General features: G+C 42.8%; 1 protein-coding gene across 2 annotated transcripts in view; it reads right to left on the reverse strand.

Annotated features, from left to right (window-relative positions):
- Positions 1–1684: 1684 nt before the first annotated feature.
- Positions 1685–12390, reverse strand: part of TFCP2L1 (transcription factor CP2 like 1) — a 40230-nt gene continuing 29524 nt past the window's right edge. For both annotated transcript variants that reach the window (XM_084643155.1, XM_084643156.1), the window contains 7 exons: positions 11187–11235; positions 10996–11089; positions 9158–9248; positions 8311–8411; positions 6970–7112; positions 3590–3641; positions 1685–2651 (listed from right to left, as the gene is read on the reverse strand). In XM_084643155.1, coding sequence (XP_084499281.1) covers positions 2614–2651; positions 3590–3641; positions 6970–7112; positions 8311–8411; positions 9158–9248; positions 10996–11089; positions 11187–11235 — 568 coding nt within the window. In that variant the 3' untranslated portion in view covers positions 1685–2613. The remainder of the gene's footprint in view (positions 2652–3589; positions 3642–6969; positions 7113–8310; positions 8412–9157; positions 9249–10995; positions 11090–11186; positions 11236–12390) is intronic.

Below are 12390 nucleotides of genomic sequence, written 5' to 3' on the forward strand. Positions count from 1 at the left end.
ACCAGGGGCACAAGAAAAGTCCCCTGCTCCAATCTGAATAAAATTAATTCAACCAGAGCTTTGGCCACCTTTCTGCACAAGGTTTCAGCTGGGGCAGTGTACAAAGCAGTCAATTGGGCAAGTGCGGGGCATGTTCTTGAAATGTTAAATAGCGGAGGGGGTTGGGAAAGATCTGTAGTAATTTTTGGGGGGGGGGTGGGTGGAGACAGGAAGAGGCAGTTTCTGTTAAAAAACACACCTTTCCATTGGAAAATTTTGATTCCTCCCCCCCCATATATATCTATATATTTTATTTTATTTATTTGAAAAAAAAATCAAAATTGTTGCGTCCATTAGAAATTAATCGATCTGCCAGAGTGCCCCGTGTCCCCATTTTCCATTGTGGGCTGGACTCAAGGCCACATTACATCTTCCATAATGCACTATGCTGCCATGCACACCTTGCACCCCACCCCCGCTGGCTAAGCTACTACACAATGCATCATGGGAACTGTAGTCCAGCCCCCAGGGGAGAAGGGGAGCAGGAGGCCCCTGAACTACAACTCATTTTGACAATGTTTTGACACTTCCAATTTGAAACTTTTTGTTTCAATATTTCCAAAACTGAGGTTTTTCAAAACTTTTCATTCTGTGAAACATTTGGATTTCAACTGTTCAGACCAAGTCAGGGCAGTTTCAATTGCCCACAGGACAGAAATTTTCATTTTCAATCAGCTCTCCTAATTATCCACCAAAGAGTGAAATGCAACCAGGGCCTGATCCAGCTTCAACTGAAATCAATGGGAGTCTTCCCACTAGCTTAATGGGAGCCAGATCAGGCCCATAAGGATGAAAAGGAGAACAGTAGATACGGGCATGCAAACAGGAAGCAAGAATGACACAGCAGATGTATGAGAGGAGCAAGTACTCTGAATGCCCCCTTACCTGATCTTAGATTCAAATAAACAGATTACATTTGCTACAGCAGATAGCTTATGTAGAAAATAGAAGCTACCACAACTAAAACCTAACATTTACAGCAAGTATCAGTTACCACAAGCTTTTGTTGAATGGAATAAATCCAGAGTTGAGTTGTCAAGAGATTTAAAGTCAGTCTACCACTTCAAAAGCACTTTATCAAAAACCAATGCACTTGACTGAAGCTATTCTAAGCTAAAAAATATAACATGGTGTGTGAACTGTTCGCCTCAAGTTGATTTGTCCTCATTTGCATCCTCCAAAATGTCATTGGATTGTTTGCGTGTACATTTCCATCCATGTGGAGTTCTTCTGGCAGCAGGCTAAAATGGAACAATACACATTCACTTCTAGTAGCAACAGTGGAACAGATGTAGCTACAAAAAAATATATATATATATTTTTTGAAAGCAGGTCTTACAGCTGAGTGAAAAAAGAGAGAGGACAGATGGAGAAGAGGTCTAGAAAAAGCTTAGCAGGGTACCAAAAAATGGGCTAGGAGGAAATTAGCCCAGTGTCTGCTGTGTTGTCAAATTGAATGGGAAGGCAGCAGGACAAAATGCTCACCAGGAGCACTGAGAAGGAGAGAAAAGTGTTGTTTGTTTTAAGAGGAAAGATGGAACAATGCAGTGTGAATCACAAACAGCCATAACCGACTGATTATAGGAACACAGGCTAGGATGCACGCAGATACTTAAATATTAATTGGGCCAGAAAACAAACGGACTTAGGCATCTAAAGATTCCACTTTAATCAAACAATGGAACAACTTCAACAGGAGAAACTGAGGGAACCCCACCTCAGAGTTTTCCATAGCCTGGTGGCTAGGGACCTCACCTGAGAGAATCTGAACAGGGATCTTCCAAGTTTCTACCCCTCAGGATGGGAAGGGGGGGCACTTGCACTGGGGATCTCCCACATCCTGTGGGAGTACCCTATATCCACCAGGCTAAACATAAGGGAGGTCTTCCTCCCCTTCCCTCCAGCTGTTATGTTTTGGGTCTCACACGGGTAGCCAAGCACCTGTGTTCCTCCAGTTTGTGAATCACTAGCCAAGATAGGTGCCTCCATGCAGCGTGCTGACTTTGTGGATCGCAGTCAAAGGCGCCTCTCTCTCCCCATTTGTTGTACAGGGCACCAAGGTGCCTAAATTGGCTTTGTGACTCATGATGTTGTTCCAGGGATTTTCTAGGCACTATGATACTCAATGTTGGTACACCTACGCCCGTTCATGGATCCCACCCATAGTCCCCTGCCTAGAAAGAGGATAAGAGCTTGTATCTGAGATGAAACTGGTGCTGAATGCAAGCGTACTCAGAAGGCACTGTAGATAAACCAGTTCCAGCCATGAGAATTGCTTTTAGTTTTGCATTTCCCTTTAAAAAAAGGCAGATGTATCTGAGCAATAAGCAGGACCCTCAACAACTTAAAAGCCTAAATAGGAGGGAAGGGGTAGACAAATACACAGACTCGCTGAAGATATTCTTATTTCCATTCTCAGAAAACCACTTGTCTATGAAGTTTGTTTTTCCTTAAGACCGTTGGTATTTTTCAGTTCATGGGAGCGCTTTATCCAAATGGATCTTCATGTTTCCAGTCTGGGTCGTAGCAATCTTGGTGAGGCATTGAAGTTTTAGGTTGTTACAGTCCGAGTGGTCATTTTAAAATGATGTGGTAGCCATCGTTGCTTTCAGCTGTAATAGCGAAATGCTTTTCAGTGCAAAGATTATTGCAATTTATTTTATATAAAATAGGTGAAGAAATGTAACATTCCAGTCTTTCCTCTAACACAGCTTACACTCTGCTACCACAACTGATTAATAAGGATTAATACTGAACATTCAAACAAAAGCATTTTTTAAAATGATTCTAATAGGAGATTTACACTAGTGATGTCAATGGCCTTATGCCAAATCGGCACCAGTATAAATAGAGAATATGGGCCAGATCCTCATCTACAGAAAATTGGCTTCCATGGAGCTAAGATGATTTACACCAATTGAGGTTTGGGCCTTTGAATTCAGTGGCTTTATAATCCATCTAAATTCAGTGTAACAGAACAGAATTTAGTTTCAGATTTACACTGGTGTAATGGAGAGCAGAATTTGGCCCTCGTATTTATTTTTATGCATTCAGCTACCACTCAAGTTCTGCTTGATGCTGGAGATGCAAATCAGAAAAAGTCAGCCCTTTCCAGATAGCTTAGAAGGGACTCAGGACTTCAAATGCTTCATGAAGAAGCTAGTCTGAGGATTCATTTACCTGTATACTCACTCTCAGATTCTTATCTCAGATTATACAGTGGTTCTTCATAAAATAAAAACCTTCATTAAGAAGAATTACTTTACACCTCAGTTATGTCTAGGCTTATCAAAATATGGATTTAAGTGTGGATGAGAGATATTTTAGTCAATAAATGCATTAGACTTCTGCAGTGTTATTTGCTACATATTACTTAAATTTACATGGCCAACAAAGGAAACCAATGTTTCATTTATAGAACTTTTGGTTATTTATATCTGCCATATCCCACCTTTCCATGTCTCAATTTCTTCCCCCCATTCTTTCCCTGAAGTTCTTAGGTAGTTGAAAGCAATAGTCTTAAACAGTAAGTAGCATCAGAATAGCATACCTTTTAATGTGCTGATAACAAAACAAGACTCATCCTGGAAGTTTTGCACCATCTGAATGGCAGGGGAAAAAAACAAGAACATAAAATTCTTCATAACAGTTGATGTCTTAACATTTTGAGCACAACAAGTTTTAATTCAATGCTCAATATAACTTTTAAAGGGAAGGTCAATCAACTGAGCATCTGATCTTACAAAGTACTAACCATTTTGCCACAATACAGAAAAGCAATTGAATATACGGGTAGTCCATTAAAGCCAATGGGACTAACTTAAGTGTTTTGCTGGATCAGATCTATAGGGTTCAGCACTTTGCAGGATCAAGTCCAAAGATTACCACACAAATTCATTTTTTCCTGCTACATCAAGTCACCCAGTCGTCCCCGACTCTAGATCGGGCGAGGGTCTGGCCCTTAAACTGGCTTACCTCCATTGATTTCAACAGAATTAGGCCAATTTACACCAGCTGGGATTGGGATTGCAATGCAGGTTTATTATACATTTACTAGTATTTTCACCAGTTTATTTTTAAGCGTCCCAAGCACCAGGGCTTCTAGAACTTCCTTGGGGAGACTGACTATTCCCCCTCTCCAAAAAGGCCTGATCTTGCACCACCAAAGTCAGTGGCAAAATACCCCTTGAAGTCAACACGGCCTGACAAGGGCTATAGATCTTACTGTCAGGAAGGTAAAAGTCATGGATCATATCCTCAGCTGGTATAAGCTGGCGTAGTTCCATTGACTTCAGCAGAACTATGCTGATTTACAATTGCTGAGATATGGTCCCTTTTGAAGTCTACCAATGGATTTACTTGTGAAATATTTGTTCAATGAAAGGACACAGCTCAGTTAAGGACAGGTTTCAGAGTAGCAGCCGTGTTAGTCTGTATTTGCAAAAAGAAAAGGAGTACTTGTGGCACCTTAGAGACTAACAAATTTATTTGAGCATAAGCTTTCGTGAGCTACAGCTCACTTCATCGGATGCATTCAGTGGAAAATACAGTGGGGAGATTTATATACACAGAGAACACGAAACAATGGGTGTTACCATACACACTGTAACAAGAGTGATCACTTAAGGTGAGCTATTCCCAGCAGGAGAGCGGGGAGGGGAGAAACCTTTTGTAGAGATAATCAAGGTGGGCCATTTCCAGCAGTTGACTAGAACGTCTGAGGAACAGTGGGGGATGGGGGAAATAAACATGGGGAAATAGTTTTACTTTGTGTAATGACCATTCCACTCCCAGTCTTTATTCTAAGTTAGAGATTGAAGTGTGATATATGCCATCATGTGCCAGCAATGCCCCTCTGCCATGTACATTGGTCAAACTTGGACAGTCTCTACGTAAAAGGATAAATGGACACAAATCAGACATCAAGAATTGTAACATTCAAAAACCAGTTGGAGAACACTTCAATCTCTTTGGTCACTCGATTACAGACCTAAAAGTTGCAATTCTTCAACAAAAACACTTCAAAAACAGACTCCAGCCAGAGACTGCTGAATTGGAATTAATTTGCAAACTGGATACAATTAACTTAGGATTGAATAGAGACTAAGAGTGGATGTGTCATTACACAAAGTAAAACTATTTCCCCATGTTTATTCCCCCTCACCGTTCCTCAGACGTTCTTGTCAACTGCTGGAAAAGGCCCACCTCGATTATCTCTACAAAAGGTGTCGTCGTCATCCATTCGTCCGTCCGTCTGACCGACCCCTCCCCCCCGTCTCCTGCTGGTAATAGCTCACCTTAAGTGATCACTCTTGTTACAGTGTGTATGGTAACACCCATTGTTTTGTGTTCTCTATGTATATAAATCTCCCCACTGTATTTTCCACTGAATGCATCTGATGAAGTGAGCTGTAGCTCACGAAAGCTTATGCTCAAATAAATTTTTTAGTCTCTAAGGTGCCACAAGTACTCCTTTTCTTTTTTCAAAGAGAAGAGTGAGATCACTGCAGGTAGGGTTAGTAGCTAACCTAAGCAGAGCTAGTTACTCATGAGAAGTGATCAGATTTTAAAGAAAAGTCCAGCTACCATTTAAATCCCCAAATAATTGATCAGGTTGGGCACAGAGTGATGAGCTCCTCTGGAAAACTCACTGAAAGTGTTCCAATGGGAGCTGAGGCCCAGAGCTTGGAAGGCAGTCAAGTGCCTAACTTCTTGAGCTCTTTTGAGAGTTTAGCTCCCATTGTGTGCAGAGCACTTGAAAATCTGGCCCCTACCTGTTTAAACTTGACCCCCAGGGCAAGCAGAGCAATTCCACTTCCATTCTCTTTAAGTTCTCATGCTAAACTCCCTTTCCACCTCTAGTTCCCCTCAGGCTAAGTTAACTCCCCTCCTCTCTCTCTTCCCCCTCCCTCCAACCAAATTAGACTCCACTGCACTGTGTGTGCACACGCGCACCTAACGATGCATGAAGTACATTAACTCAGTGCCTCTCCTTCGCATCACTTGTGCCTCTCTGCCACTAGAACACAAAAGACCAAAAATAAAGTAATAGATATTGTTAATAAGTAACTTAAGTATTTAATTAAGGCCCCTCACACCAGGGGTAGTTGAGGCAATTCCCCCCCACCCCCCTCCTCACAGGTTGCCTCAAAGCACTTCATGCTTGTTAAACGCTGAAGGTTTCTGATTTAATCGGGGTGAAATGGCAAGGAGACTTTCAGAGTAAGCATTACAGGCTTAAATTTAGGCCCCATTTGAGTCCCGCTCTCTGCTTCGTTTGCTTTAACAACGTTCCTTTCAGGTGTAGTGCCAGTCCATCTAAATGAAGCTCCTTAAGTGATTCTGGTGCATGAAAAGAGCAAGTCGTTTAGAGAAAGAACAAAAGAGAAAAGATTGGGGCAATTCACTATTAACATGCAAAATGGAACAGACCAAATGAAGCGTTTGCGTAAGCAGGCAACTGCCAAGAATTCAGGGACATTGTTACATACACCTAGCAAGCAATGATTTGGCTCAATGTCTGCAACCACTGGCTAACACATAAGAGTGACTGGCAAGTGATTTCCGGGTGCTCAACCTTAAACGGTCTGATTTTCAGATCCGGTACCCAAAAAGTGACCACTTTTGAAATTCACTAATTCATTGGAATTTAAATATATTTCATGCTACTGCAAAAATCACTTAAAAAGAACTTCTCTTAAGGAGAACAAAAAGAGAGTCATATAGCTGATTTCTTTGATTTAAAGACTCAAAAATATCTGGGACAAGTGTGAAAGTCAAACAAATTTTTCGGGCTTAATAATCTTGACTAGTTCCCTTGGAGACTCTTGCATAGTTTTAAAGGTCGGCCTAACTATAAAAAAAAGAAAGTCAGAAAGCTGTCTTGAACTCCGATACTTCGTACCAGTTGTGTTTGCTTTAGCCCCTTACCTCATTGCTCACTAATACATGGATCCCTGTAGGTCCTTGCCGATAGATCCGATTTATCTGCTGTGGGGAAATGCTATACAAGTTTGCAATCTTCTCAATTAATTCCAGGGTTGTCAGCTCTTCCAAGAAGACTGCATGATATACTGCAATAATTAAGGGAAACAAGCCTTTATACATACAACCAAAAAGCTTGGCTTCAATGAATGAATTGGATATAAAGATCAAGGGCTAGATCTGGAGCTGGTGTAAGTCAGCATAGTGCCTTTGAAGTAGAACCAAATTTATACCAGCTAAGGATCTGCCCCAAAATGGCTAATATTTATCTCTCTGCATGTCAGAAGGCAAGGACAATCTAGATAAGTTTTGGCCCAGGTGTGCCCACAGAAAGACTCAGGAACTGCCAATAAAACCACATATTGCAAGACACTAAATGAAACACCCTTTAGAGGAGTGCTCGTTGATTTTCTTAGAGAATCTTGTGATTCTGCTGACCCCATTTTGGTACTTTGGATACATCTGAAAGAGAATTAGTTTGAGCTATAGGAAGGTGAATGAGTTTCTATATTAAGAAGAAAAAAGCCTAACACGTGTATAGTTCTTTGTATGCATAGATCTCGAAGCAGAACCCAGAACAGAACCTGGATCTCCTGATGCCCAATCCTGTGGCCTATCCTCTGGGCCCCACTACTCTCTTGCATATCTACATGTTCCATCTCAAAAGCGCAGAGTCTTCCATCTGTTGTTCAAATTCTGTTAACTGAAACAGTTGACTAAAGTACAATGGTCACCATTAAAAAGTCAACATCTCCTATATGGTGTTATCGGTTACTTCCTATTTTACACGTGAGGTGATAACTGCAGTAGGCCAGATACCAATGGGTGGTAATGTTTGACAACGTTGATTTTTAAAAAGGGTAAAGGAGCCATAATCTCCCTTCCATCAAAGGGCTTGAAGGGGGCCAAGCAGAACCTCTGAAGCAGGCAGGGCCGGCTGGAGAAAGGGCATGGCCAGGACGACTGGGAGAGGATGCACTGATGCAATTGGTCTCCTCAGTGGCATTCCACTGGAGGGGCTACTGGTGAGCCACTGGCAGAAATTAAAGCTGCCCTGTGTTGGTGACTTCCTTAAGGGAGGGTGGCAGTGCAAACATCACCTGCCTTTCCTGAATAACCCTCAAGTCAGCACAAGTTGCATCTCTGTGGTGGGCAGGATGCTGTCTGTGCTCCATGCCCTTGTGCAGCTGAAGCCAACCCAGTGGAATTACTGGTCAGATGTGGAGCTCAGAGCCCAAAGCAGCTCATCAGACTAGCACTTACGGGAGCAGAGGTCAGGAAACTTACCACACAGATTACCATCTCCATTCTCTCGTTTTTGGTGCAGATGAGACCTGTTCTGCTCTGGTTCTTGACAGACATAAATTGTCATTTTAGGCCTTACATTTCTATGGGTTTAAAAACAAAAGTGATAAATTCTTTGTTATTAGACTGTGTTGTTGGTGTGAACTGGTCCACAACACACTGGAATAGCTGTTGTCGACTCATTTGGATAGTACATAAATAAGCAGTTAAGAGGAATCTTGACACTAGCATTGCAGGAGATGAGATGCACCAGGAGATTTGGTAACAGAAGCTTCCTAACCCTGGGAGATGCTGGAAATGGTGCTGAGCATCCTTGACCCCTATGAAGCAAATAAGATTGAGGGTGCTCAGCACTGCACAGGAGGCCCTCGGTACATAGAAGGCTAAAGCCCTCGCTTACTGACTTGAACCCAGACCAGCTGGTTAGTGAGTGTAGCCGCTGCCTCTTGATGAGGGTTAGGAGGCATTTGTGGGCTCAGTCTTTTTAGTCCATTCAACCCTTGGTTTCTGCTGAGACAGGCAACACAGGTACCAGATGGGATGTGAACATGTCTCTACTGGGGAGCACACTGAGACCACTAACTGATTCCAGACAGACCACTGAAGAACCACATTATGCTAATGACTTTTCACTCATCTCTGACCTAGGCAGTATTCAAACTCATACCTTAGGGTAAACAGCCCACTGCCAACCCCCCTGAGCCAACCAGACTCTAAGGAGTCCTCGAAGTAGGTCTTTACAGAGGCGCTCTAATCAGAGACACTGAATTAACACTGGAAGCACCAATGGATGCTGCAACAGTAGTATCTGGAAGAGATAGGTACAAACCTTCCTTTGATTGCATTAAAGAGCCGAATTCCATCAGCAGGCCCACAGATCTGAACAAAATCTTCTTTGGACATCTTCAGTAAGTCAGCACCTAGACATTTCGAGGTTATTTTTAGAGGTTAAACAAATCAAAAACGCTTACAAATAATCAGAAACATGTACAGCTGGACCTGTTAAGAGATGCTGGATGAACAGTTAACATTCCCAGGTTGTACACTGCAATTGATCCCTTCACAACAGATTTTCTTCAAGTCCACAGAATGGCCAATACTGAGCAGTGGTCCAGAGGAAGTGCTTTCAACTGCCACATGCATAAGTTAGAGTGAGTTCCTGGTCTGTGGACCAAAATCTGCTCTCAACTACACAAATCAATGCGGTTTTAATGGAGTAACATGAAACAGAATTTGACCATGCAACCCTTGCTGCCCTAGATGGCGAGGGCTGGTCATGAGTAGAAGACCTAACTTTCCTGCTGCACAGGGACATTTAAAAATGTATTCTTGTTGACCAAGATTGTGGAGGCCTTAAACTCAACTTGACAACATTGCTGTTTGTCTGTCTGTAAAACAACTTTTGAATGCCTCATCTGACCAATTTCTATGCTTCAGAGAACACACTATGCAGCACTGTTGGGGCTGCGACAGTCCCAGGATATTAGAGAGACAAGGTGGGTGAGGTGTAATCTCTCTTACTGGACCAATTTCAGTTGGTGAGAGAGACGAGCTTTCAAGCTTGTCTCTCTCACCAACCAAAGTTGGTCCAATAAGAGAGATTACACCTCACCCACCTTGTCTCTCTGGAGGAAGTACTAGAGAACAATGGATATTGGATTTCCCCTGTTGATTTGAGGGGATACATGGAGCCCCTGCCTTCTGATTACCACAGCCACAACTTCAACTACTTCCACATTGTCTCTAGTTGAGCATGGGGTTGATTGCACCCATTAATAACATCTAGCATAACAATTCCCAATCTTTCCTCAGCCTCCTAATAGAGTCTGACTCATTGACACCTTGACAAAGGGAATGCATTTATCTCCCAGATTAGCAATGGTGGGGAAGAGGAGAATCGGGGCATACACACAGCCACTGGCATGTGAGGGGAGAATGGAGGATTGCATGGGAGGCACAGAGCCCCTAATATGGGAGAGAAGGTTGGAAGAGAGGTGCACACAGAGCGGCTAGCATGGGGGTTGGGGCGGGGGGGGAATGGGAGGCACACAGAACCTCTGCCAGGGTGGGGAGGAAAGGAGATGGGGAGAGAAGTTGCAGAGAGAGTCCCTGAAACAGAGGGAGTTGGGAGGCTGCCACACAGGGAGCTTGTGGGCGGGGAGACAGAGGGATGCAAGGAGCCCCTGATGTGTCCAACGAGCTCAGCCTTCCCAAAGCTACAAAGTGTGTGACCTCCTAGTAAGTACCTTTCAGATATTCGCAGTCAGTTCCTTCCTGTATGCATGATGAAACTTAGCTTAAATTGGAACAACCCACACACATTTCATGCACCAATGAGAGAGAAGAATTTCAGTGACCAAGATTTTCAAAACCAAGTTGGCCAAAATTAGACTTCAAAGCCCATATTTGGGCACCTAAAAGAGTGGCCCAGTTCACACAAGTGCTGAGTATTTAAACAGCTCCTATTACGATTATTTAGGTGCCTGTATAGGGACTTAAGAACCTAACTTTAGGCATCCAGTTTTGGAAACCCTGACCAATTTTTTTTATTAGAGGTTCCTCCAAACCCCAGCTCACCGTTTTCTTTGACAAACACTACCAACCTCCAAAGCATGGTCCACACGGGTAACAGGAAACAAAACAAACACACGGATCACTTAAACTCACCCGAGAAACTTGAGAAGAGTCTACAGAATGGAGAAAACCTATTACGATGAAGCCACTGCTGGACATCTTGAATAGAAGCAGAGGGAAGGAGGTGCTACATTGCAAAAAGAATAAGAGGGTCTTGAAATGAACTGTTCAGCAGTGTCCTAAAAAAAGAAAAGCACCACATTAACATGACCTCAAATACTTACATCATTGCTGGAAGGCAGGAGCTCCGCTTGGTGGGTTGGAGAACTGTTGCTAAAAAAAATTGTATAAAGCAGGGAGAGAAAAAAACACATTATTTTAAAATTGACATTGAAAATTGTTGGTTACCTTTCCCCACCCCCTTGTCTTGACTGTCAAGGATTTTATGTCAGGTTGACGTTTTTTTCCTCTGATTGGATCAGTTATTTTTTAAATCCGTTTGGGCAAAATTCTGCAACTAAACTCACATTGACACTGGCCCTTTGTTGTTGCTTTTCAAATCCATCTGGATTGAGAGCACATGGGCCGTGCTGGAGAAAAGTTATTGCCTTCCAATCCCTCTCCCCAAGATAGTGTATTAACTCCTTGAGAGGAATGTGTGCCAAGGAAAAGGGATGTGGGAAAGTGAAGGGAAGAGGGTCCATCAGATTTAATAATCCTACTTCCCTGGAATTAATCTTCAGCAGGTTGCAGAAAGCCGTCATGTTTACTCTGAAATGTCACATTTATAGAATGAAGCTAACCTTGACCCTGAACATGTCATCAGCTGCACACATGTACTCCCACTGGCTTCACTGGAGTTTGCAGAGGTGCAACTGAGGGCGTGATCAGGCCCCTTAAGCTCTGTACTGAACCAAAGCACATCACAGCAACTTTGAGTGCACTTTCAGGTCTCCCACATACTGGGAGGAAACCTGTCCTTACCACATGGAGTTCTTACGGAGTTCAAACTTTTCAGCTGGGCAAGTCTCGACCCTCAAACCATTCATGCTAATGCAGGCTGGGCACAAACATTTTACCATCCCTGGGCCAAGCCCTAAGGTCCTTATTCCATCAAACTCCCAGGGATGGTCACAGGAATTTGCCTATGCAAAAACGGAGTAAAGAAGGACCCCACGATTTGACCCCAGTGTTAATATTTTAAACAGGGCAAATTGTATTTGAACAGTGTTCGCCCAAACTGGTTTAAACCATGTTTCAAACAAACAGGTTTTATCCTCCAGTGTGGACTGGGCCTTAAAAAAAATGCTAAAGATTTGCCTATAGAGCTAATTATTTACTTCTGAATAGAGGGGAGTGCTTAGAAGAGTTATCAGCTGGCATGCTAGTGTCTATTTTTGCAGTCTGAATTTTTCCCCTCCCTCACAGGCCTTAGTCTGTCAGTGCAGAGATAGCATCACGCCTGTTTTCATATACCAAATTTAAAAT

The sequence above is a fragment of the Lepidochelys olivacea genome (genome assembly GCF_965140295.1).
Source record: "Lepidochelys olivacea isolate rLepOli2 genome assembly, chromosome: 11".
In the NCBI taxonomy this organism is placed as follows: Eukaryota; Metazoa; Chordata; order Testudines; family Cheloniidae; genus Lepidochelys; species Lepidochelys olivacea.